The 22471-nt window shown below is 37.4% G+C and overlaps 1 protein-coding gene across 1 annotated transcript in view; it reads right to left on the reverse strand.

Moving 5' to 3' along the window:
* Positions 1-22471, reverse strand: part of arhgap10 (Rho GTPase activating protein 10) — a 55993-nt gene that overhangs the window by 8481 nt on the left and 25041 nt on the right. The window contains exons 14-20 of the mRNA XM_008420325.2: positions 22165-22239; positions 18175-18259; positions 15923-15981; positions 13786-13891; positions 11261-11420; positions 7950-8091; positions 3328-3481 (exon numbers count right to left, since the gene is read on the reverse strand). Coding sequence (XP_008418547.1) covers positions 3328-3481; positions 7950-8091; positions 11261-11420; positions 13786-13891; positions 15923-15981; positions 18175-18259; positions 22165-22239 — 781 coding nt within the window. The remainder of the gene's footprint in view (positions 1-3327; positions 3482-7949; positions 8092-11260; positions 11421-13785; positions 13892-15922; positions 15982-18174; positions 18260-22164; positions 22240-22471) is intronic.

The following is a 22471-nucleotide window of genomic DNA, read 5'->3' on the forward strand; positions in this document are numbered from 1 at the left end:
CGAGCTCAGAGGATGAAACAGACCACCCGCGGAGGGTGAGAAGGGAATTTTTTATTTTTTATATATATATATATATATAAGCAATTTTTTGCCATCATTCCAACAAAACAAACAATTCAGAACCAGGAGGGATTGCAGAAGACAAGCGAACTGCTGCCTTCTCATTACTGAAGGAATTCCAGCGTGAAGCGTCAGAGCCTTGTTGATCCTGGCATGGAGCTAACGTGGGGATGAGCAGGACTATCGACTGCCTTCGCAAACAAAGAAGGCCAGTGGTGGGATTCATATCCGTCTCTAGTAGAAAGCAGGATCAAAACTACAGCCAGGCTCCACCCGGCTACTGCCAGTTGGGTGGGCAGGAAATCAGCTCAGATCTACAATCTTATGATCCACAACTGTCTGCCTGCAAAAGGCCTGGAGATCTAAAGGCAAGACAGACAGTCCAGAGGAAAAAGCAGGGAAAAAAAATGGCTGAATATCCAAATTGTGAGGACTTGGGGCAGCAGAGAAAAGCTGTGACTGAATTTGAGGAGAAGAAGAGAAATGAGGCGAGTCATTGAAAATGCCAGAGAAGATAAATGAAGCAAGAGCACAAAAAAAAAGTAAGATATTGTGAATGGGGACGCCTCCTGTGTAGGACCAGGCAGATTTTACAGAAAACCAACTAAAATAAAAAAGACTAACAAAAGGAAATTGTTGCCCAGGTGTGCCTCTGGGAACAGCAGACTACAGATATCACATTTCTGGAACTGCATGGAAGTAATCTAGCAACTGCAATCCCTGCTCGCTTTGGACGCCGAATCCCTGGGTCCAACGCCAGGGAGGTGCTGTGCTAACAGGTCTCACCCTCTCACATGCTCAGATTTATGAGTGAGCAAAGCCAGGGCGACACCCTGTGACATATGGCGCAAGTCTTCATAAAGGGACAGGGGCTGCGGCTATAAGGGTAAACAAGATGAATATCTCTCCAATGTCAATACGATTTACACGGCCAACGCACGGCCACCTGTCTTCCAAACAAATAAGGCCCGAGATTTACGACCTCCTCCCGCTCGCTCCTTCCGTCCTCCGACGTGATGCCACATACGTGGGAAAGCAAAAAGCACACACACAGAGGGGAAAAAAAAGTAGGTTACATAAGAAATATATAGTCTTGTCCATTTATTCCTGCAACTCCAAAGACATGCCCCACACAGAGGTCACAGAGTAAAGGAATCACTCGGTTCTGTCAAGTCGGGAGGTGGATTTGTTTTCTTTCTTTTTTTTCCCCCAGCAGAGGGAGAATGGACTATGAATGAGAGAAAGTCTATTTCAAGGTGAGTCTGCAGACATGACACAGCAGAGAGTCTAACATCTGCAGCATAACCCAATAATTCATCTCCCACATCAGCATTCAAGGCAAGTTCTGGCCTGGAAACAACAAAAGGAACCAAGGACTTGGAGGGACTGAGGACAGAATGGAAAAGCTAGAGATGTGAGCTAAGCCTCGACACTTTGGTGAATCACAATATGACAGGTTACCATTAATCAACGTTAATTTGTGTAAAACTATGACAATTTTCTTTTTCCTTCAACCTGATTGTATCCTAGATAACTGATCAGGATCTGGAGCTCTACATTTTCAGATAATCTGTATCAGAATTTCAACATAAATTTAATCCAGATCTCTGTTGATACTTCGATATGATTTTCTCTGCTGCATCTCTGCGAATCACATTTCTGCGCTTTGCCCAGCTAGTTTTATCAAACACCTGCTTTAAAAATTACACAGCTTGTAAAACTATATCATAGCCTTATTTTGTTGCCCAACAATCATTTTTGCATTGACAGTGACAGTAAAATGGAGACTGTATTGCTGCAGATGTGTAATGTGACCTGCTCTGCTTGCTCAGCTACAATCCTCAAAGCAAAATGCTAACTTTATGAAGCAGGACAACAAACTTTCCATGACTTTTATGAAAAAAGGTTCATCAATGAGGACTGTCAAAACATGGAAAAAAAAAAAAAAAAAGAAGAAAATTAACTTTGGTAAAGAAATGAAACTTGCCTGAAAAAAGTTGTCTGAGTTTTAGAGAAAACTTGGAAGGTAAAGGAATGAGAAGAAGAAAAAAAACAGTCAGCAGAATAAATTTGAAGCAAGTAAGAGGCTTTATTCTGCTACAAGTTAAAAGCAAAAATCAATTTCTAACCAGAAAAAATGAGTTTCAGTCTGTTAGGGTTATTTCAACTGCAAGAAACCAAACAGTTTGGTAAACAGTCTTGTTCTCATGTTTCATTGAAATCTTTGATCAGTGAACCAAAAACATTTCTAGCCTTGTAGTAGAAGAGGGCCAAGCAGAGACCTCACCCACCTGCGCATAACAAAGTGTTCAAAGTCAGCATATTTGGCATTACGTTATGATATTCTCTGCTTTAGACGGCCTCCGTTTCGTAGCTTTGCTTAAAAGTTTAAGCAAAGCTACGAAATGTTTCTACTCTAAACGTGCGTCTTGTGTTTATTCCTGCCCAAACATGGTAAATCCTCAAGCACAACACGAGTTATAGTAAACGGTCTTAGATGTAAACTATATAAACTGCTTTTTTTAAAAAAGATTAAACAAATTAAACTTTTTGTTTCGCAGGATAATCTTACATGGAAAAATAAACTCAAAACCAACATTAAGAGGTGAYGTAAGACAATTGGATGAAATACAGATGTTATTGCAGCTGCAGAGGTGAAAAATAAAATCAAATCTGGGACTATTAGTTGATGGGAGGCTACAACAGGAGGTGTTTAGTCTCCATCTCTGACTCCTTGTGATGTTTGGTAAACAAAAAAAACAGTATTTAAATAATTTATGAGCACACAGTTTTGCTTATATGCTTAAATAGCATTCATGTGTTTTCTATACCTGTTTATTGCTGGGTAATTCATAAGGCAGCCCACCTTAATACTATGAATTATTTTTCCTTTATTAGCATTAGAAACAGCATTTATTTTTAATTGCTCATGCAAAATACAATTTGTATTGCATGAAGCCACTGTTGAAAAATGGCAAAATATATTTCCTTAGATGCATTGCTGAGTTCTGTCAGTTTTTTTAATGTTTTATTTCACCTCATTTACATAGTTACGTTAAATACTAAACTTTATTTACAGCACACTTTTAAAATGAATAAAAATAAATAATAATTAGCATACAAAATAATGACAAATTAAAAGTACTTTACAGTAAATAAAATATATAAAAACACACAGAATGAAACACCATAGACAGTAACATGAAGCAAATAAATAAACTGAAAAATGTGCACAGAAATTGCGTTAAAGTAAAGAGAAGCCCCTACCGAGAGTTGCTGCCTGAGCTGGGGCTGGCGGTGAGCGGTGGGTGGTCTGGCTTCTCCAGCTCTGAGGTGGAGGCCGACGACGACTGGGACGACACGGACTCGTTGCTGCCCATCGAGGTTTCATCTGCTGTCAGGGCGGAACCGTCTCCCGTTGCTGAAAGCACAAAAACAGACAATAAGAACAAATAATCTCCGTCTAATCAACAAGTTTGTTAATAACATGTTTTTATTGTTTGTATTCCACATAGACTCAGCCCATACAGCTCAGTGATGAAAGCTTGTTTGATAAAGCAGCTGAATAATTAATCAACACAAAGGGAACAGTGTATCATCAGGGGTCTTTAGAAACCAAACCTTTGTCAAAACAAGCGAGACAACAAAGTTCACTGTGTTCCTGGTGATGCAGTCAAAGGCAGGAACCTAAGAGACACCTGGGAGAACCAACTTCTTCTATCCATTTTATTTATTAAAAAACATTCAAGTACAAACAAACTTCTTTTTCAACAAGTAAATACAAATATACTCCAACTATGTGGAATGATGTATGTACAGTTAAGCCTGTTGGAATTGATTGTTCAGCTAATCACATAATAAATTAACTAAATAGCATTTAGTTGCAGTCTTGGAAAAAGAGAACTTATTAAATTATGATGAACATTTTTTAACAGGCAATTTTGTTTACAGAGACTTGACTATATGCTTCATTTATGGTTTTGGTTGTCATTTTCATTTCTGGTTGTGTTTTATTTTGGATATTTAAAGCATCTTCCAGTTGCATTGTGAGGTGTTCCTTATAAAAATAATGTCTGTTAGTCTCTCAGAGAACAAAATTGCATTATTAATGCAATTGTTATTAACAAACACATGGAGTCTCTCCGAAACAAATGGGACGGATGAAATTCATGATGTGTCAATCGAGCATACCTCATTTGAATAAATGGATAAAGCAGCGTAAAAACTTTTTCTAATATTGATTTAATGGTTGCCTCTGAAATTAGAATGTAAAACAGTTAATTTACTTAAAGTTCACTCAAGAATGTTCTATAGACTCAGCATGCATTTCTGTTTATTTTGGTGATCATAGATCAGCTAATGAAAATGGACTCTGAGAGAATGTATTTTTTTTAGTAACACTAACTTAAAAGTATTTATAATATGGGAATGTTGGCTTCTGTTCCATCTGTCCATTCTCAGCAGACTCCAGGTATTTGCAGGGGATAGGGACCATGAATAGCTAAAATCCACAAATGATCGAGCTCCCCTCTAAAAACGACTAGACCAATTGTAATAATTCAAAAGCTAAATATAGCTTATGCATTAATACGCACAGTAAAAACGCCATCGCAGAAGCTAATATCTACGGTCTTCTTCATCATCCCCCTTCATGGAATGCTGCTACTGAGTTAGCTGCTGTGCTAATGGCAGCCAATAGTGTTTCAAGTAGCACTGCATCTCAGCATGTTAGCATCCAAAGCTTTAAACATTAAAGCTAATTTCCTAAAGTAAATACCATCAGGTAAATTATGAAATATTTCATCTTTGAACAGATCATGTACTTTGTGAAACTAAATTAGCTTTATTTAGCTGACGTGAAGGTAAAAATGTCAATGTCAAATTTATTTATATAGCACTTTAAAACAGATATAAAACTGCACCAAAGTGCTGTACAAGAACAACAACACAAATGACAAAACAGAGCACAAACAATACATCAATTAAATGCCAAAGAGTAAAAATGAGTTTTAAGAAGCGATTTAAAATGATCCAGGCTGTTGGCAGATCTAATCTGGAAAGGTAAATTGTTCCATAAAATAAGAGCAGCAAAAAAGGCTCTTTGGAGAGTAAAAGCTGCAAACTCCTGCTCTGAACAGCAGCCAGCAGATTCTCTTTGGGGTTTAGGTTGGAGCAGTTTGCTGGCTACTCAAGCAGAGTGATATCATGGTCAATAAAGCAGGTATTGGTACTTTTGGCAGTGAAATGGTGCTGCTGGAGAAATTAAATTAGCATTTCAATAAAACTCGTCAGCAGAAGGAAGTGTGAAGATGTGCACAATCACTTGCAGTGGAAAATGCACGCCAGAACTCAAGCAACTTTGATTCTGTGACTCTCCACTCTCTCAGCAAACTTTTGAAACTTTGATCTTAAAATACAATGGAAAATTTATTACTATACTATTTGAAAAGAAAACTCGGGTCCACTGAAGCGCAGGAAAGACTCTTGACGTTGTGTTTGGTTCTAGTCCATTAAGTCTGTGAATGTTGAATCTTAAAGAATCGACTCCAGCGACATTCCAGGCCTCATGAAGAGAACCTTCAAACCTTTCACCTTCCACTCAACTTTTTATTTATAAAATATATAACAAAGATCTAATTTTATTGGTCTTTTGTAATATTTTAAATTCCTGAAAAACATATTTTGTTTTGTGTTAGATCTAAGTAGTATTAGCTCACACCTAAAACATATCACTTTGCATAGAACATGAGTATCACTTCTTGTCCTTTTTAGTGGTTTTCAAAATTATTGCACCTCTATGTAATGTAATAACCAGTAAAAATGCTAAAAATAACTAAACAGTCTAACCTGGTCAAAAGAGATATAATTTATTCATTTACTTATTTAAGCATGATTTGATTTGATTTTGTTGTGAATATAAAACTTGATAACATTTAAAATTTGTTTTCATTTTTATAATTCACCAGATTTTTAGACACAATATGCAGCTTGATAACCTACTGCAACATAAAATATAGCTGTTCCAAATTTGATTATTTACTGTAAGGCTTTCTGACACAAACAGTGAACTAAATGCACTTCTCCACACTTTGTGTGTTCTCTCCCCACCAACATAGTTGCAGGTCGATTTAAAAAAAAACAAAAAAAAAAAACAGCCTTCTGCATGCATCGCTCTTCAGCCTTTCAATACCCTTAAATTTGATTTGGACCTCATTAAGTTGGACCCACATAAAAAAACACAAAGGTTAAAAAAAGGATTACGCCTTCCATCTCCTGATATTAAAATAAGCCACACTAAAGCTGGTGCAAAGAAGACAAACAGAGGCAATCTGGTAAGCAGATTTAGACTCCTTTGGTGTTGCAGACGGGGGTGGGGAGGGATTCGACCGACCCTGGATCAGAAATTGCAGAAGCTAGATTTTGGGTCAGCAGGTCGGTTGATCTGCTTTCCTGATGCAAGCCCCGGGGGAGCTTCTTATAGTGTCCTGTTTCAATAAACATTAGTACACAAGGGCAGGTAAAGGCCACAGATGCAATTATGTCTACAAGGTATTACAGACAGGAGGTGGCAGAGTTTAGTGTGTCATGTGTAGATAGTATCTTATTTGTAGCAGGCACTGTGTAATAGTCTGAATGAGTGACTTTAAGGCTTACAGGAAGCGAGAGGGAAACACAGCTAGCTGCTAGCTTAAATAGATGCCGTCTTTTAGTAAAATGTTATTTTTCTACCGTCATGATCGCAATGCAATTGAAAAAATAAGATCGTAGTACAATAATTGGTCACAAAGTATAAAACTTGTCCCAAGAAAATTAAAATTTTGAGATTCATTTCACAAATTTACAAAAAAACTTGGATATTCTCTGATGTCAAAGAAGTTGTAAATTTGCATGATTAAAATATAAATGTACAATAATAAAATAAAGTTTTTAAGACATTCATTCAGCAGCCAGATTTTTTTCTTGCTTTTAATACATCGCTGATCAACATACTGCATAATATATTCCATCAACTGACAGGTGCCACAATAACGAAATGATTAAAGTCGTTTCCTTTCCATTAGAGCCGGTCAATATAGCTTAAAAATAAAATCTCAAATTTTTTTCCTCCCAAGTTTAACTTCTGATTTTAATAATTTTTTTTTCTCAGAAAATACTTTCAACTAGTAGATTTTATTTCTGTCATTCCTTCTGTGAGTTTTATGTTTTTACATTTTTGGGACAGGCTACTGTAATTTTTATTTAATTACAAGAATGTAGTCATAATATTAGCACAATAAAGATGCAATGTTACCAGAAGAAGGCTTTGAAATTATAAGAAGAAAAGCTTGGATAAGTAATTTTTTGTGTTGGAGTTACTATAAAATTACTACTTCATTTTCCTAATGTTACAACTTTATTCTGGAAGTATTAACACTTTATTCTCATATTATTTCAACTTTATTCATGTAAAACACGGCAAACGTACAAAACTTAGCCTGACCGTTATGCTTTGTCGTAGAGTTGACCTGAATTCAAAATCCAATAAATAAAAGCTGTAAAATGCGGTTGTCAAACAAGATGGCGGCTTTGGGCGTGCCGTCATCACTCTGAACTATAGAAACTCAAGAAGAGCATTGGTGGGGAAAACATCCAGATTTTTCAAAAATGAAATCTTTAAAAACCAAAAAGATTGATTAATCAGTTTATGCTACAGCCCTACTGTCAACATAAGCTGTCATAATGTTACAAATTCTTGGTGTATTCCACAAGCATACGTCTTCATGCTTGCTGTTTATTTTACCGTGTGCAACTGAATAAATATGATGTGATGCTTGCAGTGACCCTTCATGACCTCTCCAGCAAACCAGGAAATGTGAAAAGATGCAGACGGAACCTCAGAAATCTCTTACCATTCTGAATGTCAAGGACTTGTGGATTGTAGACGGCTAAAGGCCGATTCTGTCGACTCACTTTCTTGGACTGCCTTGTGGGAGCAGATAACACTGGGCCAGCAGGTGACAGGGGGCTTAATTCTGGAGAATCTGTGAAGATCTGCAATGCACAAGTGAGTAAGTCTCCAACCAAACAACATGCATCGCACAGAGACTCTATTAGCAGCAGCACATCCTCAACTGACCTCACAAGTTTGAAAACTCAGTCTTTCTGTTGTGGTAGATGGGGAAAAAGTATTTACAGCTTTCAAAAAAGTTGCACAGCACATTGACTGGACAAAAAATATATATTGCGCTTAAGAAGATTTTATTTCTCCCTGAAAAAAAAAGAGAAAACAAGAGCAGCTCCACACAGACCATAAATCACACCCTATTCAAAAATCTGGGTCTAAGTTAAGGTGACTTTTCCCCTCAGAGAAATTGACCCACTCTCTGAAAGAGCGAGAAATAAAATAAATACACTTTTGGACTTGAGAAAGGTTGGCCAAGTGGTGCAGGCTGTTTACACTGGACCATGTTTACATATAAACTTTAGATGTGGAGTTGAAAGAGAATAGGGCTACAGAGGAGAGGAAGTCTCAGCAGAGCCTCGGAAAGGATCACAGACGAGGGGGGAGGAGGGGGTGCAGAGGGAAGGGAGGAGAGAGAAAGTGGCAGAGAAAGTGAGACGGAGTGTGAACGAGAGAGACGCAGAGGAGGGGAGGGCATGAGAGAGAAAGTTTGTAGAAAAGAGGCAGATAGGAAAAAAAAAAAGAAGTGAGAAATCTGATATGGCTGAGAGTTTCTGCTGCCTCGCTCTGCAGATGGAGGTGAATGTAAAACAGAGTGTAGTGTTGGTATCTGGGGGTATCAACAGTCTGGAGTGGGACTCAGCTGTGAGGAAAGTTAATGCCTGTCTGTCTGTCTCTCTGCTCAGCTTTTCCCCTGCTCCAACATGCTGTACTTTCCAAAATGCTCTTGCTGCATTCTAACACTACATCTTTTATCACCAGGCCGGCATCGGGCACACTGGGTAGATTCAGAGTGGAGCTGTATACGTACGCAGGGCTGCTGATGCTTTTGCTTTAGCACATTTATATACTCTACCGGTTTTTAGCTGCCTTCTGTGGGGCTCGCAAACAATTTTGGATTTGTGAGTTTGGGTACAAATATTATACACAACACATATCTTCAATTTAATGAACCAACAGGAAGGGGGTAAGAAAAAACTTTTTAAAGCTCAGATTCTCATCTGACTCTGTGGAAGAAGAACTGCTGCTCCTAACAGATTAGAAACCTAATCTCAGAACCTTTTCTGCTTTGACACAAAATCACAAAATCATCTCCTTTTTTAATTATTGCAGACTGAGAATTTCAGAAATACAGAAAATATACACAATTATCTGATCATTAATCAAACTATCGGAACACCAGGTGTAGCAGCCAAGTTTAAGCACTTGGAGCTCCCCCTACTGGTCAGATTGAAAAGTTTGGAAAGTTTAGGAACTTCAATTGGTACCTTTCTTGCTGCTGTGCCAGAAGCATATTTATGTCACTTATTATTTGCACAGAATCAGACAAAATTTACAAAATTTCACATAATTCAAGTTCACTTCCTGAACATTTGTTCAAAACAGAAAGATTTTGTTGCTGCCAACAGAAGACAGGAAAGTCACGTACAATCTGGGTTTCTGATAAAATAAGTGATTTGTCTTTGTCACCAGCAATAACTTAACATGATAAAAATAAAACAAGACTTGCAAACATATTTTTGCTTTGCTTGCACCTTCGTTATCCTTCAGTATCAAGTAATTATATGTCACCAAAGGTGGTAAACATAGCCGCCTCATGCAGCTTTCTGTTTGTCACCTGATATTTCCGCATCTTTTTGTTCATCTTGAGTTTCACAGGACACATTGCCTTCAGTAAAAATAGCTCTGAATGCCAAGTCGAAACACAATTATGAAGAAAATTTTGCACTGCCAAGATGAATCAAAGTCTCACAGTAGCTCCGTACAGTGGGGGACGCAGTTATTTGATCTCCTGCTGATTTTGTAAGTTTGCTCACTTAGAAATAAATGAAGACCCAATTTTTTTTTATTGTCTGTTTATCCAAAAACAGAAAAGAAAAGTTTTTTTATGTAACTAAGATTAATTAGTGTTATATCTTTTGCTGCCCAGCCACAATTCTGGATCTCATGTTCATCATGTGCCCTTGTAGCACACAAATTACCATCAATCAATGTATGTATTTATTATAGATAGCCTTGACCTTACCCTAATGATGTTACTAAAGAACATCTACCCAAAGAATCGGTTTCTTCCATTCTAACATTCCCACAAGAGACGCATCAAGAAGCAGGCTGGTGACTGGAATAGGCAGCATGTCAGTTTGATTGGCCCTGAGTGGTGACAGCAGAGTCAGAATGAAAAACAAATCTGATCAGTGAGCAGACCCTGCCTTTAGCACTACTGGGTCATGGGTAACAATAACACCCTTCAATGTGGAAGCTGATAATGGGAAGGAAGACTTCTAATTGTCTATATTTAGTGTCAGTGAGAGATCAGATGAGAAAGTCAAGACCTCGAGAACAGGGTAGAGCGCCCTCTAAGGGTCGGGAATGGAGACGTTTAAAGTGTAATTAATCCCCAAACTGAAAAACTGCCTAAATTGGTTACTTTGGTACCATCTTTATGTTTCTGTGCAAATTTGTACAGTTTTGTGTAATTTTGCATTGTTTTGCATAAAACCGTCTCAGTGCTGGCCTCTTTAGGCTGAACGGGGTCTAAACAGGTGAATTCTCCTAGATGTTTAAAATGGTATGACTTTACGTCACTCAGCCCGATTCGGGAATAAAACCGTCTGAGTCAGACACACAGTCCCACCTGGTGGCGAGTCAGTAATTATCACCAACACTTGGCTGCAGCTGATGCTGCCAAGGGTAACTGAACCAGTTATTAGGTTGAGGAGATAATCACTTTTCACCCAGGGCCATGTAGGTTTCTAATTTCCTTCTCCTTTAATAATAAACACCTTCATTCAAAAACACTTGTGTTGTCTTTTACTAATATTTAAATTGGTTTAATGTTCTGAAACATAAGTGTGTCAAACATGCAAAAAAAAAAAAGGAATTGAGAAAGAGGGAAAACACATTTTCACTGCCAATGTGAGCTAATCTTTCAAATCAGAAAAAGGATCAAATAGTTATTTTCATAACCAATGTCTTAAGTTACGTCCCATAGAAAAGGTAAGTGAGAACTGCTCTAAGTAAATGATAAATCTGCGCCACCTTTTTATGGTGTTCAATGAGGATTTCCACAACAATGTTTTGGAACTTGAGATCCATGATGGCAGCGACGGTCTCCTCCTGCGGCCTCATTAGCGTGGGACCAAACACCACGCCCAGGTTGGCCACCGTCATCAGATTCTGTTTGCTGTGAGCTGCAACGCTGAGGGAAAAGAAAGATCCTTTAACATTTTAACTCAACGACCCAATTCAATGTTATGCCACACTAATAAGAGACAGAACTCTGCAGGGGAAGAATTTTTCTATTGAAACAAATTGCAACCAAAAAGCAACATCATCAAATAAATTATCCAACTTTGCTCAGATATTCATACTGCACCATGAGGTTGAGTTTTATCTATAAAAATAAAAAGTGCAAGTGTCTACTAATCACAGGACTACACCCCTGGTCAGCTTTAATGAAGTCGTATCTTTGACCTATTTTAGGTTTGATCCCTTTACAATTACAAACTTCAACAATTTTTGAGAGGACTTTATGTGGCACACAAAAACCATGATGAATGCTTGTAAAGCAGAAACAATATATTTTCATGAATAAAAACCTGAAAAGAGTATTGCCCATTTTTATTCAACCAATATTTTGCCAATTCTTTTCTGTAAAATACCTCAGATTCAGTTTGGATATAGAGAAAGTAGATTCATACTTCCAAAATTTCATACAATTTCTTTGAAGTGTTATGTTCACATGGAACACATAACAGAAAACATATTGGAGATGCAAAAGAAAAAAAAATGCTTTAAAAAGGTATTTACAAGAAAAACTACTAACTAAACTACTCCTTCTTAATCTTATATTGTATCATATACTTGTGTATGTTTTCCATAAACGGGTTGCTTAACATATTGAAGTCAATGTCCTTTTGTAGAATGTTTTCAAAATAGTGTAATTCATTAGTTTTGATCTATGGCATCTATTTTGTATTTATTTATTTTTGTAGTTATTTTAGTTTTGAATATGTTTGGGCTATGTGTGCCATATGTTTTAGTCGTTTAAGTCGAACGTGTGGAACCTAGGAAGAGTAGATGCAGGAACTGATCCAAAAGACACCAACAAATTTCCAGTTTTGTCACAGATTCTCTGTGAAATTTGGATAGTTTTACAAGATCTTTTAGGATTTACAGTATTTAGCTCCATCCATCGTCATATTAATTCTTACCTCTATTCCCAACCCTATTTCAGAAAAGGATCCCATATAATAATAACGCTACCACCACCATGTTTGGCTGTGGGTATCGAGTGTTCAGGGTGATTTGTTATACGCTATTTTCTAAGTGTACCAACTTTTGTTTAGCAATTATTTAGCTTTTATTGTTCTTCTTAAGGACAGATTTGTTGAGTATTTGACTTCAACTCTATGCTGTTTGATCACCAATGGAAATAGTTTGCATTGGATTTTCTTTTACAGACAAAGAAAAGATAAATGAATACAAAATCATGCAGCACTACGCTACTTTTCTGTTGGTCTGTTGCACAAAAATCCTACTAAACTCGTGGAAGTTTGTGGTTGTAAAATTTAAAAATGTGGAAAAAACTCAAGAAATATGAATACTTTGAACCTCCAGTTCAAAACTAGGACAGTAAGGTGGTCATAGTAGTGGAAAAAAACCTTAATTTCAAGTTATCTAGACCGGTGAAGAGATTTCACACTCAGACACGATGATGCGTGTCACAGCTGAAGAGAGACAGTTTAAATAGCTTCAAAGAGTGCCTTTGAAGACAAAAACATTGGTGACACTCACATTTATAACATCTCTGCAACCATTTCAGATACGAGTGTGAAATTCTGGCTTTGCTTCCTTCCCCTGCAGGACATGCACACACGCCAACTTTAGAAAAATATTCAAGTCTCCAGTCTGGAGAATTTCACGCTGGATAATCCAAATTCAATTTCAATAGCGCTGCCTTATTTTTTTTCTAAACTAGAGCCTGATTCTACAGCGGGTTTCAATGAAATAAGACTCACCAGACTTCTACTGCCGCAGGGAAGAGGGATTATTTACTTATCTTCAATTTGCTCATATTTAGTTTATAAAAAGCTTGCTGAGGTAAAACCTTGTAATGTTGGCAAACATTATTTCCTAAATCTTTTTCTTTTATCTAAATGAAAAAAAATAAGTGATTCATAATAGAGGGCCAACCAGGGGTGAAAATAATGCTCTTTGATTAAAATAAATAAATAAATAAAAGCTCCACTTTGACTCTATTGTTCTTCTGAGGCAACAAATGGGCATGGCAAACAGGTACAATAAGCTGATATAATTATCCCCCTTAAGCAACTTGCATGAAAATTGCCCAAGAAAAGGCAAAAAAAGTCAAATTTGTTAGCAAGCAGTGAGTAGACATGGAAGAGATGGAGTGACAGCAGGGAAGGGGGAGTGAAGAGAGTGGGAGTGAGGGAGATGGAGAGAAAAAGCATGTGGAGTGAGAACGAGGAGACAGACATGAAGAGCAGAGAGAGAGAACTGAGAGAGAGGAGGCGGAGATTGGGTGAACTATGACCACTCACTTGGCCAGATGCTTCATGAGCAGCCCGAGGACTTGTCGGTTCCTCTCCGGTAGTTTGTGGACCAAGTGGTGGACGGCTTGGATGCGAGACTCGGGACTGCCGCCCTCTATTCAAAACGCAGGAAGAAAAAACAGCCAAACACTCATTTTAAACTACAAGGATTTTTAAAGTGGCAAAGAGCCAGAGCTGCTCAGATCAAATATTACACTTCAAACAGGAGATTCAATGCTGAATACTCAGTTTATCTGAGCTGTACATAAACAGATTTTGAACTGAAGTTGAAGGAGATAAATAAGAGTGAAGAAAATCCAAGTTTTATCACTTCAAAAAAAATTTGTTTATTTTTATTAATCTAGACACTTCAAATTGAAGCAGACTTTTCAGAACACCGTATTAGGAGTGATCACCCTTAGTGTGAAAGATTACAGATTACAAGAAGACGCCTTGCTGCTCAAGCAAAGAGGTGCGATGAGTTGAACCTTCTCTGAATTTGGCAACAGAGTCCAAATCGCTGGCAGGAGGGAGACGGCTCTACGCTGCTGTCGCTATCGTGTTAAAATAAGGTTGCATAAAAACCTCCGAGATCAAGTCTTAAACATTTCCTCACATGTGAGCATCTGAACGCCCACGCTGCAGCGCACACAGACACACTAAATATCATTACTATGGGAACGACAAGGATTTAAACATGTGGGGAAAAAAAAAGCTTCTTATGGATGCTGTCATCCATCAAAAAAATTAAAAAATAAATAAAAAATTCATTGCTAATCCATTTTTCCTCCCCTCGTTATGAGGGCATTGCGAGTGCCTGATAAAAACATCAACCTGATCCAATTACAGCACTTGTTGTAATAAGACTCAAGTTTGGCTCGCTTTGAAGGCAATTCATGCAAAAAATTATGCTGTGTGGGTGGGAGAAAAACTACCGCTTTTACAGCTGAAGGTTACCGGACTATTATGATCTAAAACCTCCATTAGCTTATATGTTAAAGTTGTAAAAGGTATGCAGATTTTGTCAACAAAAGTTACAGGAAAATATGAATAATTCTAATTTTGAGGACAATTAGATTGATAAAGTAAAACTTCTGAAGTCAAATATGACAATATAATATCTACAGAGCTACTTAATGGCTTCTACAAAAAAATTATAAAGACGAACTATGATGTCATTTAAATTGTAAAAATGTAAATGCATTAGAAACACATTCTATTCCCACTTACAACCTAAAGAATGATTTAACAATTTGGAATCAGTTTACAGAAAATGAGGGGAATTAAATATTCAGCTGTTCAGACGCACTAGTGACTGCATTTCTTTTTCAAACTCAAATATTTATTGTATAAATAAACATAAATATATGAATATTTAGCTACAAATCACTGAACCAACATTTGGATCAAATCTATTAACTTTTTGTTTTAAAGCACCCTTCATACCAAACATAACTCAAAATGCTGTATGATATTAAAAACAACAACCCTGAAAAAATAAAAACTACTAACATGTTGTTTTGATATGTTATAAAATTAAGTGCAGGGCTGAAAATAAGTTAAGAACCCACAGTTTATGAAGGGATTTTTAATTTCTCTTGGCCTCATGTCCAATGATTTAAACTTGAGCTTTGTTCTGATTGAACTGCAGACCGTTTTCTGCCATCAAGGTGTTTATATCCAAGACAAAATAATAATAAAACTGTATTTATTACCCAGGGATCATTAGGAGATATAAAGATGTTTGTGTGTAGCAGTGGAAGCTCATTAAATGCCTCCTGATGATCAAGTGCAAATTAAAAAGTATGGGGCCTAAAATAGAGCCTTGGGGGACACCAAAGCAAGTTGTATAACCAACTCATTTCTGAGAACTGCTTCACATCTGTGTTGCACTGAGTCAACTTCCAGCCTCTGTGATCAGGTATGCCAGCCTTGGATGACTGGACCACACTACACAATTCCTCTGCGACTCTGGGTTTGGCTACAGAAACAACAGGTTTTATATCACCCCATGATCCCTTGTGTACTTCAGATTAAATGTGTAAAATGACCTATTCTGATCTTCTTGTCAGTGAGAGATAATTCATAATCTGCTGTTGAGACGTAGTTTTCATCTGGGTGAAACAATTGGGATGCTGAAACTTACTTGCTGGGTTGATGAACTCCTTATAAAGTCCATAGGTCATCAACGGCTCAGGTAGGCTCCTTCAACAAGACAGTGAGAGGATAAGCAGGGATGGGAGGGGAGGAGAAGGAAAGAAGAAATGAGCAGCGGGGACAGAAATAGCCGGCACATTGTTTTATAGTGGCTGCACACAGCAGTGATTAATGCGACTAGGCCACGGGATGGAATTACAAGGTACACGGGTTGATATAACCAAGTTCATCTGAAGGTACATTCACAGTGCAGCTGGATTACAGCCAAAAATGTTTAGCTAAAGAGAAAACTGAGGCATCAGACCTGCTTTACTCCAGCAGGTGCAACAATACAGGTTTAATTAGAGCTTTGAAAAAATATTTATTTAAAAACACTTTGGAATGTGTTTTAATTCTTAGCATATTCTTAATATCAACCAAACTACGTCATACTCTGCAGATACACCAGTGGAAAACAGCAGTAACATTGTGTTGCAGCATAAGGGGGAAAGATGGAAGAATTTCCATTATTATGATGAATATTAATATTATTATGAGTAGTATTATTTTTGATTTGAGCATAAAACTTGATTAAACTTTCAGATTAATTAGCCAGGTTTAGTATTATTTATAAAGTAATATTACCATGACTTTGTGTAAGCCAGCAACACATTATTGTTTATTAAAGTTGGTAGGTTAGAACAGCCCCAAAAATGACTATTTGATAATACAATGCAATTTAATTTAACTTAGAAGAAAATATAACTTAATAAAATGGTAACATATGACTGTAGGAAAGAATACTTGGGCTGGAATCAGCAGCAACCAAAAGTCAAGAATTTACTGGAAAACTGAGGTTCATTTCTCTTCCTGTAAAAGCAATTTGCAGCTTCAGAACGTGGTATATTTGGGGAGGGCGGTCAAAAATTCACTATAATTGAACAAACCTGTACACACATGCCTGCATGGCCAACCTGGCTACACAAACTGAGACTACAGTTTTAATTTTCCTCGACCAACAAGGCCTCTTTGATCTGTTTCTCTTACATCCTTCAAGAACAAATAAAACTGCCTTTGATTGTTGAGGCCAAAGTACATTTTGAATCTTTGTGAATTGTAAACCATTTATGCTGAATATAAACCTAGACAAAGTGTGTGAGTTGTGGGGTGGACAATGTGACAATAACTTATCTAATGACTTATGTTAAAAAATAGATTGATAGCGTCAGAAACTGGATTTTCTTGTATTCTTAGAAGACCATAAACAATACTGGTAAAATGACAAGATTGTAAAGTGAAGTGATAGTGCTTTTAAAATACCTTTAGAATCACAATGCAGGACTAAGCATGAGCAAAACAATAAAAACAGAGTGGTCATTTTTTTTTCATTTACAACATTTATGTAGCTTTTTAAAACATGACGCCTTCATCTAAACCTCATCTTGCTTTGGCAGACGCTACTGTAACTGCTACCTTAAAGAGAGGAGCAGCAAGTTACAAAGGTCTTCCTTTTCATGTGATACGGTGCATAAAGTGTCAACTAAATTTCACTTGAGAGAATTTATAAGGTCTTGTTCAATTCACCCTGAAGTCCAAACAAAGCTGAAACAACTTGCATGTGCAGTAAAAACAACTCTTTGCCTCTACTGAGCTAATCTCTGTCTCTTAAAATTTAAAATTTGACCTAGTAATCCTATTTGATGACTCTAAGACAAAAAGCAACAAACAGCTTCCAACATAATGGAATACTGTATATTTTAAGCCTTTTATGAAATTTCAAGGAATTCTCACAACATGGTCTTCATTTCTTTACATTTGGACCTGCTTAAAGTGTTTTATTTAATTTCTGTGGCAAGATAAAAAGCAGGACAAAGGAGATTTTAAGCAAGTTGATTTATTCTAGTGATGGGGGATAATTATTCCAGCTTCACAGTTTCTGAAGGATGGGAAAATTGCAGGCAAAAGTAAAAGTGATGAACTTTTAGGCTGAGGAAGAAATTCAAGTAGAGCGACATGATGTAAGGAATACGGTTATAATTAAGGCTTTAGATGAGCGCAAACATCACAGTAGCATAGAGAGACATAATGAGGACAAGACTCTTAACTCAGGCTAATCCCTGTAAAACCTAAAAGGTAACAGGAATGAAAAATCCTACTTAAGCAAAACATCACCTGGTATACTTTTCAAATTCAGAATATGTTAAGCATAAATTGTGTTGCATATGTGAGCCTGTATTTGTACATCATATGACTGAATCTTACCTCAGATAGAGCTTTAGTGCACTTGTTATCGTCTTGACATCCCAGTCTTCACTGGCTGATAGGTCCACTTCGTTACTCTTCTCATCTAAGCAAAACATTAAGCAAATCTTTACTTTTATTTATCTGCAAAGTAGAAAAAAGTATTGAGTTGCACTGAGTAACTGTGGCCTAGTTTGTGGGCAGCCCAGAACGTCCAAATATGTAAAATAAATATGAACATGTTGTTAGTCATTTGAGGATAAAAGCATTGTTGGTAGCTCTGGGGACCAGCTGTATTCCCAGTGGACGCAGAAAGAAGTTGCAGTTTTGTAGAGAGCGGCTAGTTCTATACTCATTATAAGTTTAATTAATCCCTTACTACTTCGCTGACTCCACGGGGACTTAAGAGGTGTGTGGTACCGAAGTTTCAGGGAGCTGTAGTCATACATAAGGAAAGCTCTCACAAATTAGAGGAGATGTGGAAGTGCAATGAGTCAGTGAAGTGTTTTGAGTAGAAAACATGCATAGACGCCTGAGTCACAATGACAGGTGGCAGTTGGCCTGGTAGTAGTGTGTTTTTTCCTCCTTATTTCATCTATGCACTGCAGCAGGCAGGCAGGCAGGCAGGATTGTGAGGTTCTCTGGCTGCACTCTCTACAAAAATGACCTGTCTAATGTCAACTTCTAGAAGTAAATATTTGAAGCCGAGTGTGTCTCTGTGTTGAGGATTGATGGGGTCTGCACACACTCTTCTGGCACTAATAGACCTGCCTGTTACAGTCAGGCCAGGTATTCAAAAAAACAAAACAAAAAAAAAAGACAGATGGAGCAGCAATACCAGGTACAGTACAGAAGGAAACCATAACATTCATCTTGGTTATTATTTCACATTAAATAACAAGTTAATACCATGTGATGACTTCAGGATAATGAGAACAATTAAAGGGAAGATAAAGCCCCTTAACACCATAAGAAGATATGTAATGAACAAACATTTTCAAATAAATGGCTCAAATTTAAATAGAGCGGATGTCCAAAATTTTACTACAACCACCTACATAAAGCTGAAAACTTTGAATAATTCTAAAAACACTTATAAATGACTATTTTAATAGTTCACCATCCAATGCATCACACTTGAACTGATTACACCTGAACTGGGTAGCAAATCTAACAGCAGCAACTCCATGTATTTAGGCATGTAGAACTGGGAAAGGTGAGTTGCTGACATTCAAAACAGACATCAGATTGGGAAAGAAATGAAACTGCAGTGACTTTGAACATTGCGTGTGGAGTTTTGATGTCATACAGGAACAGGAATCTGCTGATCTACTCGGGTTTTCACACAGCCAAGAGAACGCATCCCGTAAGCTGCAGTTATGTGAATTAAAATGCCTTGTTGGCGTCACGAGCCTGAGGAGAATGGGCGGACTAGTTTGAAGTGATAGAAAGGATACAGCAACTCAAATAATCTCATGTTTCAACCAAGGTAGCAAAAGACCATGGCAGCTCTTCTACAAACAGGAAACGAAGGCTACAATTCCCACAGGCTAATCAAAATCGGACAATAACAGATTGCCTGGTCTGTTGAGTCTTGATTTCAGCTGCAACATTCAGATGGTCAGACTTTGGCATAAACAACATGAAAGCATCAGCAGTTCAGGGTGCTGGTGGTGTAATGGTGAGGGACAAATTTTCCTGGCAGACCCTTAATCACTAAATATGGCTTCAACATCACACGATACTCTATGGTGCAGCCATCTTCTATTTCACTAGAAGAAAGTCAAATCCACAAAGCTGAAATTATCTCAAACTGGGTTATTAAACATTAAAATGAGATCACTGCAATCCAGTGATCTCCAGTCATCAAATCATCAAAAGAGCATCTTTGGTTGTGCTGGACTGAGAAAGTCACATCACAAATGTACAGCCAATAAATCTGCAGCAACTGCAGGACTCTAGGTTTAATGGTGGAGAACAGGTAAAGAGATTATTTGCTGGAAAATCTCTGGCAAACAGCCAGAAATTTGCCTTTGTCTTGTTGCTAACTATGTTCCTTTATGACCAGAGTGAATATAATTTTATGTATTCATTAGCAAAAATGAGAAATAAGAACAGAAACGATTAAAACAAACAGGACTGCCTATTTTAAACATTTTTTTTCCAAAAGGAGCAGGTAGAAGATAAAACATGTTATGAATTTCTGCTCCTCTCCCACATCTTAAAGTATCCCTGCATTAAATTAAACTTAAACCACACATCATTTCCCATCATTCAAAGCTCAACTATTTCACACATTAGCTTAAACAATAACCTTTCGAGACACCCATCCTATCCAACATATTTACCAATCTATTGTACTATTTGGTTGTTTTCATATGTTGGTTTTAAAATATCCTTCTCTTGAATTATCGCCCCTCTCTCTGTCACAAAACATTTTTTTAATATTTGAAAATAGATTGTACAGGTTTAGATTTTATAAGGTGCCAGAATTTCAGTACATTTCATTTAAAAACAATAAAAGATTTTTATGTTTCCAGTGTAGCATTCTGATTGCTTTACTACTTTAATTGCAGAGTAATACACACCACGTCACAAAGTTCAAATTGCACTGCACAAATCTGCAGAAACTGTGTGATTCTAAAATGTCAATTTCAAATAAAGTTTCTGATATTTTCCAACATCTCGAATCTTTGCAGCAAAGAATTATTGAAATTTAGAAGACAAGATGTACCTCATAAAATGTCCAATGAGCTTATTCTATTGTCATACTAAAACCTACACTGATTTCTAACAACACTAGTAACTATTAATCTTGTCTCATCTTGTTATGTGTATCATTTGAATCGTTTCTTGAGCTGGATGTATTAATGCACGCCATCTTTATCGCAATTTAAGAGCCAAATGTTCCACTGTATTGTTCAGTTCATTATAGAAAACCTGTATTTCAGCTGCTTTTACAGAAAAATGCTGTGAAATATTACTGTTTACCAGTCTGTCCACACCAGACACTCAGATTCAAGCTCACTTTAACAGTTTTCTTCCTGCCTGTCATTCAATAGGGGCTGCTTTCTTTGTTTGCACTGTAATGGGATGGGAGAAGATTTTTTTCATAAATCAGCGTGTCCTTGCTGACTGGACTGTGGCCATATCTATGACTAAGAGACGAAATGAAGTATGGTGGAAGAATCTCAAGTCTTTCTTCAGGGTCTAAAGCTCGTTTCACCCACTCAATGGGAGCTGCTTCATGTTTACAAAGTTTATTTACGCGTCTCTTGAGAAGATGGGCAAACACCATGTATTTTTCTTTCCCTCACAATAATCTGTGCTGCAGTGGAACGCCAAGACTAAGGCTCAAAACTTGCACCATAATCAGGCTGTAAAACTTCTCAAAGTTTTGCAGCAAAGTGTTAATGGTGTCTACAGCATGAATCGGCAGGTTGGCAGACTAGAAGGTTTGAGAGAGGAAGCTGAGACAGTCTGGCGGCTGCCTGAGTTCGTTGTCATTCTGAACACAGAGCTGAAAGTGAGCTGGTGTCTGCTGGAGACAGCAGGAAACCACAGAGCCGACAGAGAGCAATAGAAAGGACAGAGGACAAGGTAAGGAGTTGGTTGAAAGGGAATACAGACAAGCGAGAGGCATAAGGGTGATTGAGAAAGGCAACTGACAGAATGAGCCTGCCACGAGAACAGGAGAGGCTGGCTTAGTGGTGTGTTGATGAAGCAAAGCCCAAAAAAGCTCAAGAATACCAATTGGATGGACCGTGACTGGGTGTTTGGAAAGGTGATGGGGGGTGGTAACAAACCTTAGCAAGGCAAATAATCACTCTGACACTTGTTGTATTTTAGAGAAGTGGTACAAATAAGCTAAGACACTTGTTATCTTTTTTACAATCGCTTCAAATAGACAGATCAATTATATTGGCAGGTTAACTCCATGCAAATAAACTAAGATGTCATTAAAAACATATCTGTTGACTACAGTGATGAAAAATGCTTGATGTTACTCACCAATCATTAATGAGAGTAGTTTCTGGACCTTGGAGCTTACACCCCCAACTCTGTACAGACCCTGGTCATTAATGCCTATCGAGTAACAAGGATAAAAACAATAAAAAGATGCAGAAACATGCTTAAAAAACAAATCTTTTGTCATTAGGAGATTTAAACAAGTTCACTGAAACAAAAAGTGAATCGGAAAAACTATCTCAAACAGATGAATTACATAATTTGTACATCCACAAGGCAAGCTGCCTGCAGCACCTGCTCACTTCATGTTCTCTAAAAGTTGGAGAAAGTCTGCCCCCTTGTGTACAAA

The sequence above is a fragment of the Poecilia reticulata genome, linkage group LG1 (assembly GCF_000633615.1).
Source record: "Poecilia reticulata strain Guanapo linkage group LG1, Guppy_female_1.0+MT, whole genome shotgun sequence".
NCBI classification, from domain to species: domain Eukaryota; kingdom Metazoa; phylum Chordata; class Actinopteri; order Cyprinodontiformes; family Poeciliidae; genus Poecilia; species Poecilia reticulata.